The 14,703-nt window shown below is 47.6% G+C and overlaps 1 protein-coding gene across 2 annotated transcripts in view; it reads left to right on the top strand.

Annotated features, from left to right (window-relative positions):
• Window positions 1-9,850: 9,850 nt before the first annotated feature.
• The window catches only part of TGFBI (transforming growth factor beta induced), a 34,589-nt gene continuing 29,736 nt past the window's right edge, over window positions 9,851-14,703 (top strand). The window contains exon 1 of one of the 2 annotated variants that reach the window (XM_055286171.2): window positions 9,851-9,901. In XM_055286171.2, the coding sequence (XP_055142146.1) occupies window positions 9,894-9,901 (8 nt within the window). In that variant the 5' untranslated portion in view covers window positions 9,851-9,893. Of the gene's footprint in view, window positions 9,902-10,682; window positions 10,885-14,703 lie in introns of those variants that run through there. The other variant, XM_055286169.1, reaches the window with a different exon arrangement.

Below are 14,703 nucleotides of genomic sequence, written 5' to 3'. Positions count from 1 at the left end.
CTTGAACTTGATTTCTTGCCTTTCCTTGGCCCTCCCAGACAATGGTGTGCTTCTGGAAGACATGAAGGACCTTCTACATCTTTTGTGTTTACCCCGTATTTGCTTGACTGTGCAATATCCACAGCTGACACTTTAATAAATGCTTAGTGGGTGTGGAACTTATCAGAAAAGGAGACCTCTCTGAAGCTTCCTTGGAGCTCATTTCATACATTGCCTGGGCCTGGGCAGCACTGTATAGAATCCCTTCTAGCCAAAAAGGGCTAACAGAATCCACCTACTGGCCCTTAAGACATGTTTCTCCAGGAAGCCATGCTCTAAAATATCCTTTCATGCATTATCCCAAACTCAGGGTTATGTATTAATAGGAGCATTTTACCTGCAAAGGGTATTCATAACCAGTGGCCCTGGGGCTGGGGCTCTGATCCTGTGGGATGGATGAATGGCAATGGATGGCTTGTCTCATTCTGCATTTCCTGTCCAAGACCAAGGAAAGGCACAGGGTTGGCAGGAAGGATGAGAGAGTAGGATTGTCCATTCAGACTCTGGCTCTATCATGGACAGGTCAGATCCAGTCACCAGTAGATGGACTTGGCCTTTCTTGCTGTCCCAAAGTGGCCCTTGCTAGCCATCCGTTCTCCTCTTCTCACACCCTTCAAGGCTTTCTGATCAAGTCCACAAAATTGACTCCTGCAAATGACACTGGGAAATAAGCTGTGGTCACCAACAAGTCAAAACCAACTGAGATTGGATATTTCTTTTGAGGCATGAAAACAAAGACTTTTGGTAATCTTTTAGGGCATTCCTAGCTGCAAACTTTTCCCGGAAATCCATAAGTAAGTGCTCCTTGTGTCCTAGGGAGCAATGAAATTTATTCTTACACCATCCACACCAGCTGAATGCTAGTTATGACAGGCTCTAAGGTGGTCCATGATACCACCGCATACATAAGTAAGCTTACTTCCTGTGTGTCTGCTGGAGAAAGCTGTGTTTATGCCAAATGAATTTATGTTTCCAGTTTTCAAAATTCAGAGCTGATTTTTCCTGGTTTGTGGCAAGGGGTTGGGCGGCAAACGAAAATCAGCAGGAGGAGACTTTCCCAAAAGTCAAAGGAGGATGGAAGCAGAATGTGAGAAGCCTGGGCTCAGCTATCTTGGTCTCCAAGCCTTGGGCCACATGCAGCCTGGCTGGTACATGACCAAGGTCTGAGGTCAAAGGTGAGATTCCACACACATGGAGACAGGCCAGTTGAACCATGCCAGAAACTACCACTTCCTAAGTGCACCTCTTTTCTGTATTGAAAGCAGACCCAACTGTCCTTAGTGAGTCCTTTAATATGTCTGTTTTGTGTCATGCGTATGTGACTCCTCTCAGGCACCCTGAAGTCAGGAACAATCTTCTCTCACCTCTCCCCTCCAGAACACTAGAGGAAGCAACCATTTCATCTATGTTAAGAACAGGACCCTGAGCTGACAACTTCCTGCATATCATTTCCTTGGTGATGAGATGTTTTTACCCCAAATCCAGCCCGTGTCTTTCCCTGTTGTTTAGGATTATTAGATGTATGCACTTTTCTACCACCTTCTTTTTCAAGAGACAGCTTGCACTGAGGTTCTTGGGTCATTTGCTGTCCATAGCGTATGCCAGGTAAACATTCAGCAAGAGGCAAATGCTTCCAGCCACGTGAGACCTCTGAAATGAAAACATAAGCAGGCCTTCTGCCGGGACCAGTAGCTGCCTGCTGTTAGCTGGGGAGAAAGGACTTTCATTCGTTTTTGTCATCGAGCTGATACTGTGCCAACGCCCACATCTGGAAACAGTTATCAAGAAAGAAGAGGCATGCAAGCCTGGGTCTCATGACCCTGCAGCCTTCCTTTCTGCTGCTCTATTTATTAATGTACTGGTTTAGAGTGATCAACCTACGTCCCCAGAGTAAGTTATAGAAACTAAATTTTAAAAAGACTACTGCCATCACACCAATCTACGAAAACAGGCCAAGGTCTAACTTATGGGGTCTTGGATGGAGTTTGTATCTAAATAAACACATTTTAAAGTTGCTTGTTGTGTTGTACTTTAATCACTGAGCCAAGCCTTTTTAAGCTTTGCCTTGAGCTCTATGCCCCTCCCCAGCTTGGCAGAACTCTGTCCTGTCTGTCTCAAGGGCTTGATAGAATTTGTACTTATTGCATCTGGACACACAAATAGAGGAGTCTGTTATTTGCACATCACACAGACCCACACACAGAGATACACACTTGTTGCCCTTCCTTGCCTCCTTCACTGTAAATAACTAGAAAGTTAAGAAGGAACCTGAATTGTGATTGTGTAGCACCAGCGCTATGTGAGGTTAGTTGCTGATCGTGCCCTGAAGGTGTAAATAGTGTCCACAAGGGCTAGGGGCCTGCCTCGGGGCTTATTGGTTTTGGAGTTTGAAAAGTGCCCACAGAGAAGACTTGAACCTATTTTTGAGAAGGACCAAATCAAGTCATAAGATATTTAGTAGATCTCTCTATACAATAGAGGGAGGAATAAACGTGGCCATTAAGAGTGAATACAGAGGAAAGCATTTCTTTCAGGCTTATATATGTCTCAGGAATTGTAAAGTGCTAACAAGAACCAGAAATTCAGACCAGCAATCCTGTGTCTAGTACTAACCCCGTCTCCGGTTTCTGTTTTGATGAGTTGCAGTCTACCTTGCTGACTTGGCTTCACTGTCCACCAGATGATGAATCACCTCTTCTGGGAAGAATCTGGTTTCCCTCCGGCTACCCCAAACTCCCCCCCGCCAATCCTTGCTACCCTCCAACCCCCGTTGTGTGGTGTGTGGTTGGGTACTTCCCTTTGGAGTCCTTTTGTGTATAGCCATGCATTTGGCACTTATTTCATTGTATATGTGCCTGGCTCCCCACCAGAGAATGACTCACTTGTGTCTAGAACCGTAGTAAGCTGCCGACTGCTGGGCTCCTAACATGAGCTCAGTAAATATTGGTAGAATCTATCCAGAACTGCTTTCTGGAGCAAGCTGGTTGTTCACACATTGTCAGTAGTATTTTAAAAAAAATAATGTAAAATAACAGGACTAACTGAACTTCTAGTTAGACTGTTACTTCAGGAATGTGCTAACTAATGTGGGCAAATCTTTTCTAGGCACCCTGAAGCTCATTTTAATTTTTTTGTTGTCCTGGGATTTTGGTGTATCAAATGTTCATTGAAATGACCATGCCAGGAGTTTGAAGATTTCTCAGGCACATTTAATTGATATTTCATCAGTAATTAAATGAGGGATTAAAGGTTGTTGAGGATTACTAAGCAATTCTAGTTGATCCACTGAAAGGAATGCTGATTCATGGTCATCTAGAGAGTGGCTCCAGCAGCTCAAGTCCCCTGTCTGTCTGGAGAAGGGGATGAGTGGCTGCATGCTGGCTGCTTTCTTCCCCAAGCCTGCCTCACTTACCACAGCAGCTGCTAGAGTCTTGCTCAGTGAACATGTGTGCAATGGAGAAGGTTTGAAGGTTGTATTAGTCCGTTTTCAAGCTGCTGTTAAAGACATACTGGAGACTGGGTAATTTATACAGAAAAAGAGGTTTAATGGACTCACAGTTCCACGTGGCTGGGCAGGCCTCACAATCATGGTGGAAGGCAACATGCATGTCTTACACGGTGGCAGACAAGAGGGAATGTGAGCCAAGCAAAAGAGATTTCCCCCTTATAAAATCATCAGATCTCATGAGAGTTATTCACTACCATGAGAACAGTATGGGGGAAAGTACCACCATGATTCGATTATCTCCCACCTGGTCCCTCCCACAACACATGGGAATTATGGGAGCTACAGTTCAAGATGGGATTTGGGTGGGGACACAGCCAAACCGTATCAAGGATTTTCCAAAAATATGCAACTACACTACCTGGAGAGGGGGCACATAGTGGTTTAGGTAGGACAAGTACTGGGGGCTAGGCTGCCTGTGCTCAAATGCTGGCTCTCCTACCCACTAGCTTTGTCACCACTCCAACAAACTTCTTCACCTCTCCAGACTTGCCTTCTTCATCGGAAAACAGAAAAGAGAACAGTACTCTACCCATAATAGTATTTTAAGGATGGAATGACTTAATACACAAAGATATTGAGAATAGTATCTGACATTGGTAAACTCTTATTTTTCTTTAATAAGCCAGTATTCTACGTGGGCACATGCATGCACTGTTTTTTTTTTTCTTCTGTTTTTTTTTTTTTTTTTTTTTTTTTTTTTCCCTTCTGCTTGCTTCCCTGCATCATTCTCAAACGTATAGCCTTTCCTAAACATAGCCTCATCTGGAGGAAGCTTGGAGGCTAATTCTTGCTTTTGTTGTCTTTAGAAGCAGAAACCATTCTAAACACTACAGAGCACTGTGTGGTTTGTGTAGAGCACAGCGTTCACCCCATTCCTGTCCCAATGAAATATAAGGAGTCCCATGGATGGAAGACTGAGGAAGAAAATGCTGGGAGAGACTGGGGAAGTGGGTGTTATGGCTGGCCTGCCACTGGGCCCAGTGCCCAAACATTAGATGAGGGGCAGTGGAGGGTCCAGAGAAGTCTGAGGTGGGTATCATGGGGCACTCTACATGGGGTTTAATTTTTGTCCTTTCATGCCAGGGCGAAGGTGCTGATCTGGACAATGAGCAAGTTCTAAAATGTTAAAACCAGCAGGCAAAATATGGTGGCTCTCATCTCACCAGCTCTCTAGCCTGCACAAATTAATTTCCATACCATGGATTTGAATGTCCAGGGTGTTTTGTAGTAGGGTGGATCGGGTCAGGATAGCAGCAAATTCTTAGGAATTTTGAAAATGGCTCTCAGGATGGCTGCTGTGGAGCCATCAGTCATGGCTGCACCAACCCTGCTTGCCCTTTCTACCTTCTGATGCTGGCACAACATTGCAGCTGAGGAAGCAGAGACTTTCTTTCACCTAGCATGAGGGAGCATTCAAAGGATCAGGATGTGATGTTGGGAGCACCGGCCCCAGAGAAGCTCGCTCCTTCTCCTTTGTGCTGGGACTTAAGGCCTGTGCTAGGGAAGCTGGGGAGGGAGCCAGGTCCAATGTTCTTTAAAGCCCTTCAGAATCCCTGCCTGACCCAGAGGGCCACGCAAATGAGTCTAGTCCACAGCATAAGGTGGAATAGTCACCTACAGCAAAGCCAACAAATGTCTTTGTCTATTCCGACCACTCTGTTAGGACAGGTGTGAATTATGCTAGAAAGAATTTAGGAAGACAGTCAACTGATGGATCCGCAAATGCTAACTGGGCTCTGTGCTGACTTATTAGGAGGCTGTAAGAGAATCAGAGGAACAAACACATGGGCTTACTGTGATGATGGATGTTAGACTTCAAAAAGGAGAGGCTCCATCCAGTGGGAGAGCCACGGAAGGGAGACCAGCTGAAAAAACAGCAGCCCAGAGAGGTGAAGGAATTTGCCTGAGCAAAGCTTCTTAGCAAAGCTGGTTTTGGAGGGAAAGCATTGCATACTTGTGTAGAGGCAAAGAAGGAGCACAGTGCTCACTACACGGGGAGCAGAGCAGGGCTGGGGGTGGTGGCCTGAGTAGGTGGAAGAGGCACAGGCTGGCCCTGCAAGAACCCAGGCTGAAACTGGGACACAGGGAAATCAGGTTACATGAAGCAAAGGGGAAATTTTGCAGAGGACTTTAGAAGCCAGGTACGGTAGAAAGAGGGCAATACATGGGAAGTTCTTTCAGTATAGGGATTATGGATGTATGTGTTCCTCTTATCTAGCCTTTTCAGTATTTTTTAAGGTTTTTTTTTTTTTTTTTTTTTGGTAATGTGCCTGTATTCCTTTTTAACATGGTGGGGTGCTGGGGAGGATGAGATGTTCATCAAAAAAATAAATAAAGACAATCAGAGAAGTCTGGATTTTCTTTTACAAACAATAGAAGCCATCGGGAGTGTCCTAGGAGCACAGTTTTGGTAGAAGTGGTGTTTTAGGAAGATAAGACCAGCCACGTTGGGAGATGGATGGCTGGGGTGGCAGCTGATGTCAGACTGGCTGGAGGCTGTGGGTGGTGAGAGGTAAGGCAGTGGGGAGCTGGAGTATTTGAGTAGCAGAAGAGGGAATGGAAGCATCTAGGAGAGATTTGGAAAGAACACCTGCAGGATCTTGGTGACTGATTGCACGTAGGGGACCAGAGAGCAGGGACAGGCAAAAATGAATGCAAGGTTTCCAACCTTGAGCAGCACCATGGGCAAGAATGAAGAAATGAAGAAGGGGAGCTGGACGAAGGAGCCAAGGGATTTCCGCACTTTGGAATGAATCGCTGCTGGGTGGTGTCCATTTCCCTGAAGGCCTTTATCCTACGTGCAAGAAAACTCGTGGGAAGCAGAGGAAAGGCATGTGTAAGCCAACAATCATCTGTGGGCATCCCTCCACTAAAATATTTGAGGTCAGGCAACTAAAGCAACCTCGAAAGTGCCTCTGGATTCTTCTTAGATATTTTAGCTGAGCCAAATCAATGAAACTCTCATGAAAAATCAGTTTCCCTGGAAAATGAAATTGGGTTCTAACCAACAAGTAGCATTTGGCAGGCCCTGATTAAGAAAGCCAGTGATTGGAGAAGTTGTGAAAACAGCCAAGTCATTTAAGAAACTAAACACTGGGGCCTAATGCCATTCTAGGGCTGTGACAGCTGTTCTGTTCCCATCAATTGCAGAGCCCGAAGCCTCAAGTTTGTTTTAAGTTCCTGCTGTTACAAACCTGTCGATTATCCCAGCCTCCCTTGCAGGCTTTGAAAAGAGAGAAGAATGGAAGGTGACTGAGGCCAATTTCCCCTCCCTGTCCAGTGTGTGGAAGACACTGAATATGCAACAACTGACGTTGTACCTGGGCATCTTGAAGGTCATCCACAAAGTGAGCTGGGCCTCAGCAGAAGATGAGAGTTCCTCTGTGGTCACTTCACTGGTACACATTTTCAGGTTTATTTCATTTTTTCCATGCCTACATAAATTGAACTCTGTTTTAACCACCTCTGAGCTCGTAGCTATTTAACATGACCCTGTAGTCCTGTGCATACAAATCACCTAGGGATCTGGTGAAAATGCGGATTCAGTGGGTCTTGGGAGGTTATAAGATTCCACATTTCTTCATGAGAGCTAGAAAAAATAAATAAATAAATAAATAATTTGTAAAAGTTTCCACATTTCTAAAGAACTATGGGGTTGTGCCGATGATGCTGTTTTGCAGATCACATTTTGAGTGGCAAGATTGTGGAAAATCCTTGAGAAATCAATCCAAAATCCCCTAAATGGTACTACAATCACACCTTAATGTTAGTAAACTGAGATGTTTCTTACCTTTATTTGTAACATGGAAAAAATAATTACTGTATATGAAGTACCATTCTAAGTCCTGTGTGTTATACAAGGGATGGCAATTTTCCCCCAAATTTGATTCATGTCTTTTTATTTGGATATCTCTTGCCAAAACTCACCTTTTTTTTCTCCCTAGCAAGTCTTGGGGAGCTGAATTTTAAGAGCTCTTTATTTAGCTACATGGTGGCCTCTGAAAATGATTTTGACTGTGTCTTCTGTCTCCACGTATGCCCAAGCATCACCAGGAACTTTAGGGAGTAAGGAAAAGGCAGGCCCAGGGTCAGCTGGGCTGCAGATGCCAGCTCTCCCACCAACAGGCCCAGAACCAGTTTCTTTCCTAGGTTCCTTTGTGAAGAACTTGTTAGAACTACTAATTTATCATGGTGCATAAAGCTTGTTGTCATACCCTACAGGATTATTTTCAAAAACTGAACTGTTTTTGGTGACCTTTCACGTGCCACAAAATGTAAAAGCAGTCATTTTTTAAAAAGTGCTTGGAAAAGTCTAGTAAAGATTTTTCCAAGCAAGCCTCACTTTCTCCTGTTTAGACTGTTTAATCTGGAAGGAAAAAATTCTTTCTCAAATGACAGGGTTTCTGGTGCTCTGTGTTTGCCTGGTTGCCTCTGGGTCATCTGGGGATGGAGGGTCCCTGCTCTTACCCCCAGCAGCACCACTCTTGTCTCCAAAGAAGCAGCAACCTCAGGTGGGAGAATGTTTATACTCACAGCATTCTGTTTTTTCATGTTTGAAAGAGGGGATGGGTGGTGGGGCATGGAGGTGGGATTTTTAAAAAATATCTAAACCATAAATAAAGTATTACTGCAATCTCTCTACTGAGCTCATGGAAAAACTCAAGTCATCGAATGTTAGTTTTGCAGACTAGAGAAGTGAGGTCCAGTGAACTTGCTTGACTTGCCCTAAATCTTGCTAGAGAGAGAGCTGGAACCAGATGGCAGGGCTCCTGGCCTCTTACATACAAGGAGCATTTTTTCCTAGAAACTGCAATGCAGCCAAATTCTACTGGTCTCAGGGGAAACTTGTTCTGGGAGTCAGCCTGAGCTTGAATCCCTTTGGGTTCTTCCTATCATCCTATGCCAAGCAGTCATGCTGAAACCGAGAAATGTTTTGCTTTCAATAAATGAAATGAGCATTTTCAGATAATTATTTCTGTAGTTGCTCAAAACTATCATATCGTTTCATTGAACCCTACTATATAGAACAATTCCTGGGGAGAGGTAATAATAATAATAGCAATGCATATTTATTGGCCATTTTACTCGAATTGTATCATGTAATCTAGTTTAGAGTCCTGTGAGGTAGGTTTGATTATCCTCTCTATGAGGTTGAATAACTTGCCCAAGGCCACACAGCTAGGAAGTAGAAGGACTGGTATTTGAACCCATCTTCTCCTTTTCTTCCCCTTCCTCCTCCTCCTCCTCCTCTCTTCCAACACCTGCTCCTGAGGAAGCTCATCCAGTGCATGACTTTAGCTACCACCTGCTCATAATGGTGACTCAAATCTGCATCTCCAATCCCCATACCTATCCTGAGCTCAAGACCTTTGAATATAGCTCCCTCTTGTCCATCCCTCCTGGAAATGCAGGTGGCTTGTTCACACATAATGTGAACACAAATGGAGCACGCTCCTCACACACCCAAATGTGCACCTTCACCAGGGTGCCCAGCGCAGGCATCCCTTCCTGCCAGCTATGAGCCTCGAGGTTAGCGCTACTCCCCCTCCCTAACCCTGCATGCCCAAGGGGTTTCCAAGTCTAATCAATGCTACCACTAAAATCTCCCATACACCTGTTTCCTCCTCTCCACTAGCTAATCAATGCTACCACTAAAATCTCTCCACACCTGTTCCCTCCTCTCCTACCCGGCAAGCCTGCACCCTGCATGTGCCTCATTCTGAACATGGCACCATCACCTGCCACAATGTCCAGACCACAAACACCCTACAATATCCTTGACTCTCCTTTCTCCCTGTATACAGACTCCAAATTCTACTGAGAATATTACCTCCTACACCCCTCACATTTGCCCAGCCTTCCCCATCTCTGCCTCTACCACCATAGTTCAAGCTCTCCCATGGTCCCTTCCTGGTTACCTGTTCTTCTTGCCTCCTTAAGCCTCTCATGACACTGGCCATGTCACTTGCCTCCACCCATCACCCACTGGGCTCTTAGCTGGAGTCTGGGACCTGCTACCTTCCTACCCTTCTTCTCTACCCTTGACTCCACCTCCCTGTGCTTCAGCCAACCAGATAACTTGAGTTTCCTGAATGCATGCCTCAGTTTACCTGATTAACTCCTTTTCATCTTTCAGGCCTCAGAGCAGGTATCACCCTGTCAGGGCCAGGTGCCTCCTCTCAGCTCCCAAAGCCCCAGCTACTCTTCATGGAACATCATTGGCTTGGGCTATGGATCTTCCCAATTTGGAGCTTTTTCACAAAGGGCTTAGGTCTCACTCATTCTATTTATCCATCTGTGTCTCCCCAGGGCTAGCAGTGCCAAGTAACTGATGGGTGATTAATAGATGCTTGGGTAAATATCACTTCTTTATCATGTGACAGTTTGTTTACCTGCCCTGAGCTCCTCCAGGGCAGGACTCCTGCCTTTGCAGAATCTATCTGGCAGGTACTGTTGCAGAGATGTTTACTGAAGGAGGGAATGAGTTAGTACCAAGGTGAGGACCCCACCCTTCCCCACGGGCTCCAAAAGCAGCTTAGAGCCCAACAAAACCTGCCCCACATTTTTGGCGTTTCTGTGGATCACAGCATTTACTCATCTGTCTTTCAATGAGCATGACAGGTGGGGTGGGGGTGGAGGGATTAGAGATTGAGGAGCTGGGGAGGGGGGTCGGCTCCTGGGGTGCAGAAACAAGTCTGATGGGCCATGGTGTTTTGGGAATCAGCACTGCCTCCCCTCACCCCTCCCTGCAGTGTTTTGTGGCCTCAAGATCAGTGAGGGAATCTTCGGGCCCCCAGCATGCAGGACCCAAGCCCCAGAGACAGCTGTCCCTCAGTCCCAAGGTCCCCATTTGGAAGCAGCCACAGGAGGCCTAAGGGACCTATACCCTTGGTTCGAGGGAGCCTGTGGCGAGGGAGAGAGGGAGGGAGGGCTGGCAGTGAGGGCAATGGCTGGGAAAACTGAGCACGGGCACAGTGCGGGAGCGGGTGGGTGCCCAGGGCAGCCGGGGGCGCGTGGGTTGGGAGGCACCAGGAGGCCCGCCCTCCTTGCACGGGCCGGCCCAGCTTCCCCGCCCCCGGCGTCCGCTCCCTCCCGCTCGCCGCTTACTTAACCTGGCCCGGGCGGCGGAGGCGCTCTCACTTCCCTGGAGCCGCCCGCTCGCCCGTCGGTAGCTAGCTCGCTCGGTGCGCGTCGTCCCGCTCCATGGCGCTCTTCCTGCGGCTGCTGGCCCTCGCCCTGGCTCTGGCCCTGGGCCCCGCCGCGACCCTGGCGGGTCCCGCCAAGTCGCCCTACCAGCTGGTGCTGCAGCACAGCAGGCTCCGGGGCCGCCAGCACGGGTAAGCCGAGACGCCTGGACAGGGGCCGCGGGCGGTCAGGTCGTCGGGGCTCGGAGCGCACGCCGCTGGGGGCATTGAAGTGGGCTGGGGGTGCAGGGGACAAAGCCCGAACTAAAAGCCTGCAGCGTGGAGCGCTCGGGCACCAGCCCTGCACGCGGTGGAAGGAGAGAGGGAGGGAGGTGGGGGACCATGGAGGGAAAGCGGGCGGCCGCCGCTTTGTAGAAGAAGGGAGTGGGGAAGCGGACCGGAGACCTTCGACTTAGGCCAAGAGCCTGAGACGGACAGCGCTTTCAGCTTCTCCTCCCAGCCACTGGAGAAAGGGGGAAATGGCAACTCTTTGGCCGTAATCACCGTGGGAAGGTGCCAAGGGCAAAGCCCACCCAGCAGTACACCGATTCCAACCCAGCCAGGCCCCCGGCCAGCGACTCCAGACAAGAACCTGGGCCACACACGGTGGCAGCATCTAAGATGCCCCAGACTCCTGTGCTCCTGGCCAGGCCCTGCACTCAGACACTGCTGGCACCCGACACTACTCTCTGGGGACAGCAAGGGCAATGTGGCACTTCTTGTCCTGCCCGATGAAGGGCAGGAGAATGCACTGGGCCGTCACACACACTGTTCAAATGGGGAAACTGAGTCCTGAGTGGTTCCACTTTCCCACAGTCCTGAAGTGTACACTGAAGCCAGGATTGGAGTCTGTCTTAAAGTAATAGCTGGGTTTGTAAATGTAGGACACTATCATTGCAGGAATTCCTTTGAGACCCTGAAGATGTGTTGGCTTTAGGAGACAAACTCAAGCAGAAGGTCTGGTCTGATAGTGGCCCCAATACTGACCCAGGCAGAGGCAGGCAACATTTCTACCTCAAAAACCAGGCCATACCTGCGTCACACATACCCAGGCTTTGCTGCAGCTTCCAGCCTACCTGGTTGCACCAACTTCTTTTTCATAACTAGGTAAAACTATATATGAGTAGAATCTTGTAGTGACTCCTCAGAGCAGCCCAAATACCATCAGCGTCTGGCATTCACACCCACAAGCAATGCCCAAACCTCCAAGAGACTGGGCAGATCTGTACTCAAATCAAAACTCATTGTTGGGGGGTGATAGAGTTGACTTCATAGGCCCTGACAGTCTTGTCTCCTTGCACTAGGAGTGCTCTGGGTATGGGTACAGGCTGCCCCTCGTAGGGCATAGCTGCTCTTGTTTCCTCTGCTTGTGGCTTTATGGTCTAGGCCTTTCAGGAGTTTGGGGCTCTGGGGGAGAGGGCCTACTGGGAGCACATCTGGCCACCCTGCAGAGTGAAATCAAACCAGGCCCGGCTGCAGCCTCAACACACTCCTGGAAAGAGGAGAATACTGCGGATATCCTGGGGTCTTTCTGGAAGTGGGAGAATCACCTTTGACTTGGGCAGCATGCAGAATAGAGTGAGGGGGGATGTCAGAAAGACAAGAGGGATGTGAGGCCTCAACATCAAAATGCAAGCAACTGGCGTTTTTATTATTTCTGCCCACCTCTCCGTTGGTCTCTCTGCCTTTCCTGCCAATGAATTGTGTTATGTTTGGGTGCCTCAACCTGCCTGGGAGGGTTCTATTTCTTCTGTATCTTCGCCCCTAAGTCAGGAGAAGATCCTTATAGCATGCCCTGCAACCGTGTCACCTGTAAGGGCATCTCTCTGCACAGCCACAGTGAAGGATCCTCAAAGGTATTGAGGGCTTTCCATCAAGAGCCATCTTTATAGCAAACCTCTTTCCCTTCAGAGCCCAGAAGAGTGCTGACCAGCTGGAAAATAGGGTTTTTTTCTTAAATGCAGATGCTCTTGATTATGAGTTCCAGATATTAGATCAACTTCCCCACCATACCCCTGCAGGCGAATCCTCTTAATTAGCTTCCTGCAGCACAGCTGGAAAGGCCTATTGTAATCTCTGATAGGCAGAGTAATCTAAGAAGTCACAGGAGCACCCCTCTCCCAGTAGAATCTGGATGCGCAGGCACATGAACCATGGCAAAATGGTTGCAGGCACAGTTGTATTTACTCTGATCTAACTGTCCCTGTTAATGCCACAGGGCTGCCTGGCCTGGCACACATGGCTGTGGCACCTTGTGCAAATGGATAACGTTGTTCAAGCTCCAGCCTTTCATTCAAAGTGAAAACTGATAGAAAGGGAAGGAAAACGTTGCTATTTTAAGGAATTGCAGCGTGCTGCCTGATACGAAGGAAGAAATAGCTGTGCCTTGCTTGTGCGCAGCACTTGATTTTGCCACTTTTGCTTTCGACCTCACCACAACACAGTGAGATCTACTGTTCATGTTCCCATTTTACAGGTGGTGAAACTGCAGCTTAGTGAGATAGAGAGTGACTTAGTTCAGACACAGAATGCTGTTGGGAGAGCAATAACTATGATGTGGTCTCTTGACTCCCAGCTATAACTGTGTTGATATAGGGAAGGGGAAAAATAATACTGAAAGAGAAGTAAAAATATGATCACACTTCCAAACATCAACAACCAAAAACTGAACTGAATTTCCTGAAGCACTTGGTTTTCAAATCTAAGCTGAACATCAATGCTGTTATTCTTGAGGCCCAGAAGTGACTTGCTTATTTCAATTAAGCTTCAGCATGAATTTCCTATGTACACAGCCCACCCACACTCCCCGATGTGAGAAGGAGAGGGTCACAGCCGCCCCCAGCCTCTGCTGCTGCCACAAGGATAGCAGCAGTGGAAACATTCAGCAAAGGAATGTTGGAGCCACATCCACAAGAGACTCATTGAAGATTCGCCAAACGCCTACGGAAAGTGGCAGGGAATTCACTGACAGTAATTGTTTCCTGCTTGATGAGACTGAAGAGCTTCTGGGATTCTGTAACAATAAATAGGACGAGGGGCTGGAGTATGGCCAGCAAGGACTCTTCAGGGGTTGTTCAGGGACTGTCTAACCTGTGAATCCTAGGCAGCAAACAGAAACCAGGTATTCAGAAATCTGGAGGATTTGGTCAGCCCCAGCTAAGACTAGGGAGGCATGGGCCTCTGCTGGCTGTGGTCCCTTCTCCAGCCTTCACTTCTCTTGCCCCTAGATCCTTACATGGATTCATTAATGCTCATTGTCCCTCCTGGGCCCACTCACTTTCACCTGTTGAACAAAAAACTGGCCAAGAGGTGACAGTCATATCACCGTAGAAGAGACAGGGCAGAGAAATGAAGGGGCAGAATGGACTCCCACCCAAAAGCCTGACTCTGAATATTTGAGAATTGTTCAAGTTCCTGCAGAGGAATCATGATGGGGACAGTAGGTGTAGTTCTTACTGCAATATTGGTGTCTTCTTAACAAATACGCTGCACATCAAGTGATGCCTGTGGATGGCATTCTTAAAGAAACAGGGAAATTGATGTTAAAGAAATACTTCATCCTTTGGGTGATACCTGAAGTTCTCTGAGCTCGGAGGTCTTGTGAAAGCCCTCAGTATTGTTTGTTTTCTTTGCTTTCCTCTGACTTGTGATTCAGTCAGTTGCATGCCTGCCTCCGGCTCAGGAAGATCAACCCTCTTCTGACCACGTAGCACAGTAGCTTCCTTTCCCTAGGGGCTCCTAATGAAGCTTTCACAATCACCTGGCCTGAGCACGGTTTGGGTCAGGACTTGGTATACTTGAATAAAACATGCAAAACCAAAATCCTATGATTCTGGAAAAGGCTTCTTAGCAGAACCCCCAGACGTTTACACTTGCTTTTTCACAGGGTCCCTGAGGATTTTTTGGATCTGGATAGTTTGGGGAGCAGTATTTTCAACAAGTTCATTTCGTGCTCCTTCTACACCCTGCCTG

Source organism: Symphalangus syndactylus, chromosome 7, assembly GCF_028878055.3.
Source record: "Symphalangus syndactylus isolate Jambi chromosome 7, NHGRI_mSymSyn1-v2.1_pri, whole genome shotgun sequence".
Taxonomy (NCBI): Eukaryota; Metazoa; Chordata; class Mammalia; order Primates; family Hylobatidae; genus Symphalangus; species Symphalangus syndactylus.
This window is presented reverse-complemented; position numbering and strand designations above follow the sequence as displayed.